The 14,509-nt window shown below is 52.6% G+C and overlaps 1 protein-coding gene across 1 annotated transcript in view; it reads right to left on the bottom strand.

Moving 5' to 3' along the window:
- Positions 1 to 14,509, bottom strand: part of LOC132085226 (tenascin-X-like) — a 76,884-nt gene that overhangs the window by 41,609 nt on the left and 20,766 nt on the right. The window contains exons 15-24 of the mRNA XM_059490591.1: positions 13,478 to 13,791; positions 12,768 to 13,056; positions 11,103 to 11,432; positions 10,405 to 10,748; positions 9,310 to 9,574; positions 7,582 to 7,875; positions 5,900 to 6,229; positions 4,119 to 4,430; positions 2,243 to 2,247; positions 1,890 to 2,176 (exon numbers count right to left, since the gene is read on the bottom strand). Coding sequence (XP_059346574.1) covers positions 1,890 to 2,176; positions 2,243 to 2,247; positions 4,119 to 4,430; positions 5,900 to 6,229; positions 7,582 to 7,875; positions 9,310 to 9,574; positions 10,405 to 10,748; positions 11,103 to 11,432; positions 12,768 to 13,056; positions 13,478 to 13,791 — 2,770 coding nt within the window. The remainder of the gene's footprint in view (positions 1 to 1,889; positions 2,177 to 2,242; positions 2,248 to 4,118; positions 4,431 to 5,899; positions 6,230 to 7,581; positions 7,876 to 9,309; positions 9,575 to 10,404; positions 10,749 to 11,102; positions 11,433 to 12,767; positions 13,057 to 13,477; positions 13,792 to 14,509) is intronic.

Raw genomic sequence — 14,509 nt, 5'->3', positions numbered from 1 at the left:
GGTACCGGTGGGAGAGGGACAGCCCTGGCACTGTCACCGAGCGGGACCCGCCATCGATGGGCAGGGCCTGGGGCTGGCCCTGGGCATCCCGGTACTGCAGCAGGAAGGAATCAAACAATCCTTCAGGGACACTCCACTGCAGCCCCACAGAGTTGGATGTGACACTGGAGACCCTCAGCTCCCCCAGCTCTGCTCTTGCTGGGAGTGCCTCAGGTGCCGGGGACTCAGTCTGGGGCTTTTCCACTTGAGGCTCCTCTGAGGGCAAGGTTTCTTCGCTGGCTGCATTGGAGAGAAGAGGGCAATGGGCATGGGCATCCTTGTGTCCATGCAAATGCACATCCCATGGCCCAACAACCAATCCATCCATTCACCCATGTGTCCATCTATTGGATCATCCATCCATCCATCCATCCATCCATCCATCCATCCATCCATCCATCCATCCATCATCCATCCATTCTTCCCATTACATACCTTACACCCAACACAACCCCCTAGACAGTCTCACATCAATCTGTCTTTCTGTTTCTAATCACAGCTCTCCATGCCTTCCAGCCTCCCACATCCATCTCCCATGGACAACCTTCCATTCATGTATCACTGAAACCATCCTTGATGGACAGAGGATGAGGAAAGCATGGCAGGATAGATGGATGCATGATAATTAATGGATGATGGTGATGGTTATTCATGGCAGATGAAGATGATGGATGACGATAGGTAATTGATGGTTCCTGCTGGTGGTGGTGGTGGATGATGGATGATGGGAGGTGCTGGTCAATGGGTTGGTGGAAGGGTTGATGATTGATCAGATGGTGCTGAGCCAATGGCTGCTGGTTGGTGGGCGTGTGATGGGAATCCCTTCATGCCTCCATTTTGTGATCCTTCCATCCCTCTGACCTTCTCCCTCACCTGTGACAGCGTCGGTGGAGACACGGTCAACCCTCCTGCCTCCCCTCAGCCCGTAGAGGTGGAAGCGGTACCGGCGGGACGGGGACAGCCCTGGCACTGTCACCGAGCGGGACCCGCCATCGATGGGCAGGGCCTGGGGCTGGCCCTGGGCATCCCGGTACTGCAGCGTGAAGGAGTCAAAGGAGCCCTCAGGGACAGTCCACTGTAGCTCCACAGAGTTGGATGTGACACCAGACACCCTCAGGTCTTCTAGTGATGGAGTGGCCTCAGGTGTGGGGGCCTCAGTTTGGGGTTTCTCATGCTGTGGTTCCTCTGTGGGCAGGGGCCACTCCTCTGGCTCTTCGACAGCTCCTATTGAGAAAAGATGTTAATGGCTGGTTACATCCAAAAAACCATCCAACGTGTACAAACCGACTCATTCATCCACACTTTCATATTTTGGACGATTAATTCTGGGAGTCATCCATCCATCCATCCATCCATCCATCCATCCATCCATCCATCCATCATGCATCCATCCTGTAATATTTCTCTTCGCACACTTTTTTCTTCAACACCTTCTTTAATCTTAACCTCCATTTGATCATCCGATCATTCAACCACTGATCTGATCTGCCCTGTTGATCAACCATCAATCTGTCCTAAAAACCCATCATGCATCATCTGCCTTCATCAGTCCTGTTTCTTTCACTCAGTCTTTGAATCCAATCCTTCGTCCACTCTCCCATTCCCATGCACCTCCCAACCACAAGACACAAACCAGCCACTGACACATCCATAAATCTGGTCTCCATCCATCCATCCATCCATGCATCCATCCGTGCATCCGTTCCTCTATTGCTCACCCCTCCACCACTACGTCCCTACATCTAATCACCCATTCCTCCATTCTTCCATCGCTTCATCTCTCCTTATATCCATTATTTTTCATCCATTTATCCATCCGCCGTTCCTCGTCTTGATCCTTTCCCTCACCTGTCACAGCCTCGGTGGACACATGGTCGATCTTCTTCCTGCCCCTCAGCCCGTAGAGGTGGAAGCGGTACCGGCGGGACGGGGACAGCCCTGGCACTGTCACCGAGCGGGACCCGCCATCGATGGGCAGGGCCTGGGGCTGGCCCTGGGCATCCCGGTACTGCAGCGTGAAGGAGTCAAAGGAGCCCTCGGGGACGCTCCAGTGCAGCTGCACAGAGCTGGGCGTGACATTCGAGACACTCAGGTCTTCCAGCACTGCCTTTGCTGGAATGGCCTCAGGTGTGGGGGCCTCAGTTTGGGGTTTCTCATGCTGTGGTTCCTCTGTGGGCAGGGGCAGTTCCTCTGGCTCTTCTACAGCTCCTATGGAGAGGGGATGGTCATGGACACTTCCATCCTAATAGCCATCCACCACTGACAAACCAACGCATCCATCAACACATCCACATTCTCATTCTCTGGGCCGTTCGATCTGGCATCCGTCCATCCACCCCTCCATCCATCCATCCATCCATCCATCCATCCATCCATCCATCATCCATCCATCCATCCATCCATCCATCCATCCATCCATCCATCCATCCATCCACCCCTCCATCCATCCATCCATCCATCCATCCATCCATCCATCCATCCAGTCATATTTCTTTTCACACACTTTTTCCTTTAATGTTTTCTTAATCTTCCCCTACTTTTGGCCATCCAACCATCCAACCGCTGATCAGATCTGATCTGATCTGCTCTGTCAAACATCCATCAATTTGCCCTAAAAAACATCATGTATTATCCATCTTCATCCCTCCTGTTTCCTTCAGTCAGTCCTTGAATCCAATCCTCCATGCCCATTCTCATTGCCAGGCGCCTCCCAAACCCAGGACACAAACCCGACGCAGGCCCAGCCATAAATCTGCTATCCATCTATCCATCCCTCCATCCCTCCATCCATCCATCCAACCATCCATCCATCCATCCATCCATCGATCCATCCATCCATCCATCCATCCATCCATCCATCCATCCATCCATCCATCCACCACTCCAACTATCTATCCCTTCCAGCAATTACACATCCCGTCATCCCTCCATCACTGCATATGTCCATTATTCTTCATCCATTCATCCACCCAGTCTTCCTCCTCTTGACCTTCTTCCTTACCCGTCCTGACCTCGGTGGACACATGGTCGATCTTCTTCCTGCCCCTCAGCCCATAGAGGTGGAAGCGGTACCGGTGGGAGAGGGACAGCCCTGGCACTGTCACCGAGCGGGACCCGCCATCGATGGGCAGGGCCTGGGGCTGGCCCTGGGCATCCCGGTACTGCAGCAGGAAGGAATCAAACAATCCTTCAGGGACACTCCACTGCAGCCCCACAGAGTTGGATGTGACACTGGAGACCCTCAGCTCCCCCAGCTCTGCTCTTGCTGGGAGTGCCTCAGGTGCCGGGGACTCAGTCTGGGGCTTTTCCACTTGAGGCTCCTCTGAGGGCAAGGGTTCTTCAGTGGCTGCATTGGAGATAACATGGTAATGGGTGTGGGCATCCTTGATTCCATCCAAATGCCCATCCCACAATCCACCAACCAATCCATCCATTCACCCATGTGTCCATCTATTGGATCATCCATCCATCCATCCATCCATCCATCCATCCATCCATCCATCCATCCATCCATCATCCATCCATCATCCATCCATCCATCATCCATCCATCATCCATCCATCCATCATCCATCCATCCATCCATCCATCCATCCATCCATCCATCCATCCATCCATCCATCCATTCTTCCCACCACATATCCAACATCCAACACAACCCCCTAGACAGTCTCACATCAATCTGTCTTTCTGTTTCTAATCACAGCTCTCCATGCCTTCCAGCCTCCCACATCCATCTCCCATGGACAACCTTCCATTCATGTATCACTGAAACCATCCTTGATGGACAGAGGATGAGGAAAGCATGGCAGGATAGATGGATGCATGATAATTAATGGATGATGGTGATGGTTATTCATGGCAGATGAAGATGATGGATGACGATAGGTAATTGATGGTTCCTGCTGCTGGTGGTGGTGGATGATGGATGATGGGAGGTGCTGGTCAATGGGTTGGTGGAAGGGTTGATGATTGATCAGATGGTGCTGAGCCAATGGCTGCTGGTTGGTGGGCGTGTGATGGGAATCCCTTCATGCCTCCATTTTGTGATCCTTCCATACCTCTGACCTTCCCCCTCACCTGTGACAGCGTCGGTGGAGACACGGTCAACCCTCCTGCCTCCCCTCAGCCCGTAGAGGTGGAAGCGGTACCGGCGGGACGGGGACAGCCCTGGCACTGTCACCGAGCGGGACCCGCCATCGATGGGCAGGGCCTGGGGCTGGCCCTGGGCATCCCGGTACTGCAGCGTGAAGGAGTCAAAGGAGCCCTCGGGGACGCTCCAGTGCAGCTGCACAGAGCTGGGCGTGACTCTGGTGACCCTCAGGTCTTCCAGTGCTGGAGTGGCCTCAGATGCTGGATACTCAGTTTGGGGTTTCTCATGCTGCGGTTCCTCTGAGGGCAGGGGTTCTTCCATGCCTGTAGTGGACAAGAGATGGTAAAGGGATGGGCATATATATGTCCCTCCAAAAGTCCATCCCACCACCCACCAACCAATCCATCCATTCACCCATGTGTCCATCCATTGGACCATTCATCCATCCTCTCCTGTTGAGATGGGATAGCGATCGCGGTGGAAATGCCTGTGTCCCTCAAATGTCCATCCCACCATTTACCAACAATCCATCCATCCATCCATCCATCCATCCATCCATCCATCCATCCATCCATCCATCCATCGTTAATGGATGAAGAATGATCAGTGGGTGGATGGAAGAATGGATGGATGGATGGATGGATGGATGGATGGATGGATGGATGGATGGATGGATGGATGGAAGATAATTGAGGAATGATGATGGTGGTGTTTATACATGGTAGATAAAAAATAAGGATGAAAATGATGGATCAGTGATGGATAATGGTGGATGGATGATGATGATGATCATAGTGGACTGTAAATGTTGGTCACCTGGTCAGTAGAAGGGTCAGTGAGTGATTGGATGGTACCCAAGTCAGTGGATGCTCACTGACAGATGGGGATGGAATAGGAGTGGGATCTGTCCATCCATCCATCCATCCATCCATCCATCCATCCATCCATCCATCCATCCATCCATTCCTCTATTGCCTCACTCCTCCAGCACTCCAACCCTTCATCCAATCGCCCATCACTCCATTCTTTCATCCCTCCATCTCTCCATATATCCATTATTCTTCATCCATACATCCACCCGCCCTTCCTCCTCCTGATTTTCCCCCTCACCTGTCACAGCCTCAGTGGACACATGGTCGATCTTCTTCCTGCCCCTCAGCCCGTAGAGGTGGAAGCGGTACCGGCGGGACGGGGACAGCCCTGGCACTGTCACCGAGCGGGACCCGCCATCGATGGGCAGGGCCTGGGGCTGGCCCTGGGCATCCCGGTACTGCAGCAGGAAGGAATCAAAGGAGCCCTCAGGGACAGTCCACTGTAGCTCCACAGAGTTGGATGTGACACCAGACACCCTCAGGTCTTCCAGTGCTGGAGTGGTCTCAGGTGTGGGAGCCTCAGTTTGGGGTTTCTCATGCTGTGGTTCCTCTGTGGGCAGGGGCAGTTCCTCTGGCTCTTCTACAGCTCCTATGGAGAGGGGATGTTAATGGCTGATTCCATCCAAACATCCATCCACCACCAACCAACCCACTCACTCATCCACACTTCCATATTCTAGACCATTCTTACTGGCAATCATCCTTCTGTCCATCCAGCCATTTGTCCATCCATCCATCCATCCATCCATCCATCCATCCATCCACCCATTCCTGTATTCCCCATACATCCACCACTCCATCCCTTCCTCCAATCACGCATCCCTCCATTCCTTCATCCCTCCACGTCTCCATATACCTGATATCCTTCATCCATACATCCACCCACCCTTCCTCACCCTGACCTTCTCTCTTACCCGTGATGACCTCGGTGGACACATGGTCGATCTTCTTCCTGCCCCGCAGCCCGTAGAGGTGGAAGCGGTACCGGCGGGACGGGGACAGCCCTGGCACTGTCACCGAGCGGGACCCGCCATCGATGGGCAGGGCCTGGGGCTGGCCCTGGGCATCCCGGTACTGCAGCGTGAAGGAGTCAAAGGAGCCCTCGGGGACGCTCCAGTGCAGCTGCACAGAGCTGGGCGTGACACTCGAGATCCTCAGGTTTTCCAGTGCTGGAGTGGCCGCAGATGTGGGGGCCTCAGTTTGGGGTTTCTCATCCTGCGGTTCCTCTGTTGGCACGGGCAGTTCCTCTGGCTCTTCTGCAGCTCCTATGGAGCGGGGAAGGTCATGGCTGCTTCCATCCAAAGAACAATCCCCCACCAACCAATCCACTCATTCATCCACACTTCCATATTCTGGACCATTTATTCTGGAACCATCCTTCCCTCCATCCATCCATCCATCCATCCATCCATCCATCCATCCATCCATCCATCCATCCATCCACACACATCCAGTCATCCTTCTTGTCAAAAACTTTTTCCTTCAAATCCTTCTTTAATCTCACCCTCCATTTGATCATCCAGCCTCCCAACCACCAATCTGATCTGATCTGCTCATGTCAAACAAACAGAAATTTGCCCTAAAAAAGATCATGCATCATCTCCCTTCATTAATCCTGTTTCATTCAGGGAGACCTTGAATCCAATCCTCCATCTACAATGTCATTGCCATGCTGCTCCCAAACCCACAACATAAACCAGCCACTGGCTCAGCCATTAATCCACAGTCCGTCCATCCATCCATCCATCCATCCATCCATCCATCCATCCATCCATCCATCCATCGTTAATGGATGAAGAATGATCAGTGGGTGGATGGAGAATGGATGGCTGGAAGATGATTGAGGAATTATGAAGGTGACAATGGACAATGATGGTGGTGGTTATACATGGTTAGTGAAAATTATGGATGATATTGATGGATAATTGATGGATGCTGATGATGATGATAGTGGACAGCAAATGTTGGTCACCCCGATAGGAGAAGGGTCAATGGTTGAATGGATGGTGCCCAAATCAGTGGTTGCTCACTGACAGATGGGGATGGAGTGGGAGTGGGATCTTTGCATCCATCCATCCATCCATCCATCCATCCATCCATCCATCCATCCAGTCATATACCTTTTCAAACACTTTTTGCTTCGACTCCTTTTTTCATGTCACCCTCCCTTTGATCATCCAACCACCCAACCATGGATCTGATCAGATCTGCTCTATCAAGTAAGCATCAATCTGCCCATAAAAACATCATGCATCATCCATCTTCATCAGTACTGTTTCCTTCAGGCAGACCTTGAATCCAATACTCCATCTACAGTTGAATTGCCATGCACCTCCCAAACCCATGACCCAAAGCAGCCACTGGCTCAGCCATTAATCCACTGTCCATCCATCCATCCATCCATCCATCCATCCATCCATCCATCCATCCTTTCCTGTATTCCTCCATCCCTCTACCACTCCATCCCTTCCTCCAATCACCCATTCCTTCATCCCTTCATCACTGCATATATCCATATATCCATTATTCTTCATCCATTCACCCACCCAGACTAACTCCTCATAACCTTTCCTCTTACCTGTCATGACCTCGGTTGAAACGTGGATAATCTTCTTCCTGCCCCTCAGCCCGTAGAGGTGGAAGCGGTACCGGCGGGACGGGGACAGCCCTGGCACTGTCACCGAGCGGGACCCGCCATCGATGGGCAGGGCCTGGGGCTGGCCCTGGGCATCCCGGTACTGCAGCGTGAAGGAGTCAAAGGAGCCCTCGGGGACGCTCCAGTGCAGCTGCACAGAGCTGGGCGTGACACTCGAGACCCTCAGGTTTTCCAGCACTGCCTTTGCTGGAGTGGCCTCAGATGTGGGGGCCTCAGTTTGGGGTTTCTCATCCTGCGGTTCCTCTGTGGGCAGGGGCAGTTCCTCTGGCTCTTGTGCAGCTCCTATGGAGAGGGGATGGTCATGGACACTTCCATCCTAATAGCCATCCACCACCGACAAACGAACGCATCCATTAACACATCCACATTCTCATTCTCTGGGCCATTCAATCTGGTATCCGTCAATCCACCCATGCATCCATCCACCCATGCATCCATCCACCCATCCATCCATCCATCCATCCATCCATCCATCCATCCATCCATCCATCCATCCTCTCCTCTACCACTCCACACCTTCCTCCAGTCACCCATCACTCCATCCCTCCATCCCTTCATCTCTCCATTTCTCCATATATCCATTCTTCTGCATCAATACATCCACCCACCCGTCCTTCTGCCTTGCCTGTCATGACATCGGTGGAAACACGGTCAATCTTCTTCCTTCCCTGCAAACCACAGAGGTGGAAGCGGTACCACTGAGAAGGGGAGAGCCCTGGCACTGTCACCGAGCGGGACCCGCCATCGATGGGCAGGGCCTGGGGCTGGCCCTGGGCATCCCGGTACTGCAGCAGGAAGGAATCAAACAATCCTTCAGGGACACTCCACTGCAGCCCCACAGAGTTGGATGTGACACTGGAGACCCTCAGCTCCCCCAGCTCTGCTCTTGCTGGGAGTGCCTCAGGTGCCGGGGACTCAGTCTGGGGCTTTTCCACTTGAGGCTCCTCTGAGGGCAAGGGTTCTTCAGTGGCTGCATTGGAGATAACATGGTAATGGGTGTGGGCATCCTTGATTCCATCCAAATGCCCATCCCACAACCCACCAACGAATCCATCCATTCACCCATGTGTCCATCTATTGGATCATCCATCCATCCATCCATCCATCCATCCATCCATCCATCCATCCATCCTCCATCCATCCATCATCCATCCATCCATCCATCCATCCATCCATCCATCCATCCATCCATCCATTCTTCCCACCACATATCCAACATCCAACACAACCCCCTAGACAGTCTCACATCAATCCCTCTGTGTGTTTCTAATCACAGCTCTCCATGCCTTCCAGCCTCCCACATCCATCTCCCATGGACAACCTTCCATTCATGTATCACTGAAACCATCCTTGATGGACAGAGGATGAGGAAAGCATGGCAGGATAGATGGATGCATGATAATTAATGGATGATGGTGATGGTTATTCATGGCAGATGAAGATGATGGATGACAATGGATAATTGATGGTTCCTGCTGCTGGTGGTGGTGGATGATGGATGATGGGAGGTGCTGGTCAATGGGTTGGTGGAAGGGTTGATGATTGATCAGATGGTGCTGAGCCAATGGCTGCTGGTTGGTGGGCGTGTGATGGGAATCCCTTCATGCCTCCATTTTGTGATCCTTCCATCCCTCTGACCTTCTCCCTCTCCTGTGACAGCGTCGGTGGAGACACGGTCAACCCTCCTGCCTCCCCTCAGCCCGTAGAGGTGGAAGCGGTACCGGCGGGACGGGGACAGCCCTGGCACTGTCACCGAGCGGGACCCGCCATCGATGGGCAGGGCCTGGGGCTGGCCCTGGGCATCCCGGTACTGCAGCGTGAAGGAGTCAAAGGAGCCCTCGGGGACGCTCCAGTGCAGCTGCACAGAGCTGGGCGTGACACTGGTGACCCTCAGGTCTTCCAGTGCTGGAGTGGCCTCAGATGCTGGATACTCAGTTTGGGGTTTCTCATGCTGCGGTTCCTCTGAGGGCAGGGGTTCTTCCATGGCTGTAGTGGACAAGAGATGGTAAAGGGATGGGCATATATATGTCCCTCCAAAAGTCCATCCCACCACCCACCAACCAATCCATCCATTCACCCATGTGTCCATCCATTGGACCATTCATCCATCCTCTCCTGTTGAGATGGGATAGCGATCGCGGTGGAAATGCCTGTGTCCCTCAAATGTCCATCCCACCACTTACCAACAATCCATCCATCCATCCATCCATCCATCCATCCATCCATCCATCCATCCATCCATCCATCGTTAATGGATGAAGAATGATCAGTGGGTGGATGGAAGAATGGATGGATGGATGGATGGATGGATGGATGGATGGATGGATGGATGGATGGATGGATGGATGGAAGATAATTGAGGAATGATGATGGTGGTGTTTATACATGGTAGATAAAAAATAGGGATGAAAATGATGGATCAGTGATGGATAATGGTGGATGGATGATGATGATGATCATAGTGGACTGTAAATGTTGGTCACCTGGTCAGTAGAAGGGTCAGTGAGTGATTGGATGGTACCCAAGTCAGTGGATGCTCACTGACAGATGGGGATGGAATAGGAGTGGGATCTGTCCATCCATCCATCCATCCATCCATCCATCCATCCATCCATCCATCCATCCATCCATTCCTCTATTGCCTCACTCCTGCAGCACTCCAACCCTTCATCCAATCGCCCATCACTCCATTCTTTCATCCCTCCATCTCTCCATATATCCATTATTCTTCATCCATACATCCACCCGCCCTTCCTCCTCCTGATTTTCCCCCTCACCTGTCACAGCCTCGGTGGACACATGGTCGATCTTCTTCCTGCCCCTCAGCCCGTAGAGGTGGAAGCGGTACCGGCGGGACGGGGACAGCCCTGGCACTGTCACCGAGCGGGACCCGCCATCGATGGGCAGGGCCTGGGGCTGGCCCTGGGCATCCCGGTACTGCAGCGTGAAGGAGTCAAAGGAGCCCTCAGGGACAGTCCACTGTAGCTCCACAGAGTTGGATGTGACACCAGACACCCTCAGGTCTTCCAGTGCTGGAGTGGTCTCAGGTGTGGGAGCCTCAGTTTGGGGTTTCTCATGCTGTGGTTCCTCTGTGGGCAGGGGCAGTTCCTCTGGCTCTTCTACAGCTCCTATGGAGAGGGGATGTTAATGGCTGCTTCCATCCAAACATCCATCCACCACCAACCAACCCACTCACTCATCCACACTTCCATATTCTAGACCATTCTTACTGGCAATCATCCTTCTGTCCATCCAGCCATTTGTCCATCCATCCATCCATCCATCCATCCATCCATCCATCCATCCATCCATCCATTCCTGTATTCCCCATACATCCACCACTCCATCCCTTCCTCCAATCACGCATCCCTCCATTCCTTCATCCCTCCACGTCTCCATATACCTGATATCCTTCATCCATACATCCACCCACCCTTCCTCACCCTGACCTTCTCTCTTACCCGTGATGACCTCGGTGGACACATGGTCGATCTTCTTCCTGTCCCTCAGCCCGTAGAGGTGGAAGCGGTACCGGCGGGACGGGGACAGCCCTGGCACTGTCACCGAGCGGGACCCGCCATCGATGGGCAGGGCCTGGGGCTGGCCCTGGGCATCCCGGTACTGCAGCGTGAAGGAGTCAAAGGAGCCCTCGGGGACGCTCCAGTGCAGCTGCACAGAGCTGGGCGTGACACTCGAGATCCTCAGGTTTTCCAGTGCTGGAGTGGCCGCAGATGTGGGGGCCTCAGTTTGGGGTTTCTCATCCTGCGGTTCCTCTGTTGGCACGGGCAGTTCCTCTGGCTCTTCTGCAGCTCCTATGGAGCGGGGAAGGTCATGGCTGCTTCCATCCAAAGAACAATCCCCCACCAACCAATCCACTCATTCATCCACACTTCCATATTCTGGACCATTTATTCTGGAACCATCCTTCCCTCCATCCATCCATCCATCCATCCATCCATCCATCCATCCATCCACACACATCCAGTCATCCTTCTTGTCAAAACTTTTTCCTTCAAATCCTTCTTTAATCTCACCCTCCATTTGATCATCCAGCCTCCCAACCACCAATCTGATCTGATCTGCTCATGTCAAACAAACAGAAATTTGCCCTAAAAAAGATCATGCATCATCTCCCTTCATTAATCCTGTTTCATTCAGGGAGACCTTGAATCCAATCCTCCATCTACAATGTCATTGCCATGCTGCTCCCAAACCCACAACATAAACCAGCCACTGGCTCAGCCATTAATCCACAGTCCGTCCATCCATCCATCCATCCATCCATCCATCCATCCATCCATCCATCCATCGTTAATGGATGAAGAATGATCAGTGGGTGGATGGAGAAATGATGGCTGGAAGATGATTGAGGAATTATGAAGGTGACAATGGACAATGATGGTGGTGGTTATACATGGTTAGTGAAAATTATGGATGATATTGATGGATAATTGATGGATGCTGATGATGATGATAGTGGACAGCAAATGTTGGTCACCCCGATAGGAGAAGGGTCAATGGTTGAATGGATGGTGCCCAAATCAGTGGTTGCTCACTGACAGATGGGGATGGAGTGGGAGTGGGATCTTTGCATCCATCCATCCATCCATCCATCCATCCATCCATCCATCCATCCACTCATATACCTTTTCAAACACTTTTTGCTTCGACTCCTTTTTTCATGTCACCCTCCCTTTGATCATCCAACCACCCAACCATGGATCTGATCAGATCTGCTCTGTCAAGTAAGCATCAATCTGCCCATAAAAACATCATGCATCATCCATCTTCATCAGTACTGTTTCCTTCAGGCAGACCTTGAATCCAATACTCCATCTACAGTTGAATTGCCATGCACCTCCCAAACCCATGACCCAAAGCAGCCACTGGCTCAGCCATTAATCCACTGTCCATCCATCCATCCATCCATCCATCCATCCATCCATCCATCCATCCATCCTTTCCTGTATTCCTCCATCCCTCTACCACTCCATCCCTTCCTCCAATCACCCATTCCTTCATCCCTTCATCACTGCATATATCCATATATCCATTATTCTTCATCCATTCACCCACCCAGACTAACTCCTCATAACCTTTCCTCTTACCTGTCATGACCTCGGTTGAAACGTGGATAATCTTCTTCCTGCCCCTCAGCCCGTAGAGGTGGAAGCGGTACCGGCGGGACGGGGACAGCCCTGGCACTGTCACCGAGCGGGACCCGCCATCGATGGGCAGGGCCTGGGGCTGGCCCTGGGCATCCCGGTACTGCAGCGTGAAGGAGTCAAAGGAGCCCTCGGGGACGCTCCAGTGCAGCTGCACAGAGCTGGGCGTGACACTCGAGACCCTCAGGTTTTCCAGCACTGCCTTTGCTGGAGTGGCCTCAGATGTGGGGGCCTCAGTTTGGGGTTTCTCATCCTGCGGTTCCTCTGTGGGCAGGGGCAGTTCCTCTGGCTCTTGTGCAGCTCCTATGGAGAGGGGATGGTCATGGACACTTCCATCCTAATAGCCATCCACCACCGACAAACGAACGCATCCATTAACACATCCACATTCTCATTCTCTGGGCCATTCAATCTGGTATCCGTCAATCCACCCATGCATCCATCCACCCATGCATCCATCCACCCATCCATCCATCCATCCATCCATCCATCCATCCATCCATCCATCCATCCATCCATCCATCCATCCTCTCCTCTACCACTCCACACCTTCCTCCAGTCACCCATCACTCCATCCCTCCATCCCTTCATCTCTCCATTTCTCCATATATCCATTCTTCTGCATCAATACATCCACCCACCCGTCCTTCTGCCTTGCCTGTCATGACATCGGTGGAAACACGGTCAATCTTCTTCCTTCCCTGCAAACCACAGAGGTGGAAGCGGTACCACTGAGAAGGGGAGAGCCCTGGCACTGTCACCGAGCGGGACCCGCCATCGATGGGCAGGGCCTGGGGCTGGCCCTGGGCATCCCGGTACTGCAGCAGGAAGGAGTCAAACAATCCTTCAGGGACACTCCACTGCAGCCCCACAGAGTTGGATGTGACACTGGAGACCCTCAGCTCCCCCAGCTCTGCTCTTGCTGGGAGTGCCTCAGGTGCCGGGGACTCAGTCTGGGGCTTTTCCACTTGAGGCTCCTCTGAGGGCAAGGGTACTTCAGTGGCTGCATTGGAGATAACATGGTAATGGGTGTGGGCATCCTTGATTCCATCCAAATGCCCATCCCACAACCCACCAACGAATCCATCCATTCACCCATGTGTCCATCTATTGGATCATCCATCCATCCATCCATCCATCCATCCATCCATCCATCCATCCATCCATCCATCCTCCATCCATCCATCATCCATCCATCCATCCATCCATCCATCCATCCATCCATCCATCCATCCATCCATTCTTCCCACCACATATCCAACATCCAACACAACCCCCTAGACAGTCTCACATCAATCCCTCTGTGTGTTTCTAATCACAGCTCTCCATGCCTTCCAGCCTCCCACATCCATCTCCCATGGACAACCTTCCATTCATGTATCACTGAAACCATCCTTGATGGACAGAGGATGAGGAAAGCATGGCAGGATAGATGGATGCATGATAATTAATGGATGATGGTGATGGTTATTCATGGCAGATGAAGATGATGGATGACAATGGATAATTGATGGTTCCTGCTGCTGGTGGTGGTGGATGATGGATGATGGGAGGTGCTGGTCAATGGGTTGGTGGAAGGGTTGATGATTGATCAGATGGTGCTGAGCCAATGGCTGCTGGTTGGTGGGTGTGTGATGGGAATCCCTTCATGCCTCCATTTTGTGATCCTTCCATCCCTCTGACCT

This window comes from Ammospiza nelsoni, chromosome 29 (assembly GCF_027579445.1).
Source record: "Ammospiza nelsoni isolate bAmmNel1 chromosome 29, bAmmNel1.pri, whole genome shotgun sequence".
Classification (NCBI taxonomy): domain Eukaryota; kingdom Metazoa; phylum Chordata; class Aves; order Passeriformes; family Passerellidae; genus Ammospiza; species Ammospiza nelsoni.
The sequence above is the reverse complement of the archived record's forward strand: the minus strand, read 5'-3'. Positions and strand labels throughout refer to the sequence as shown.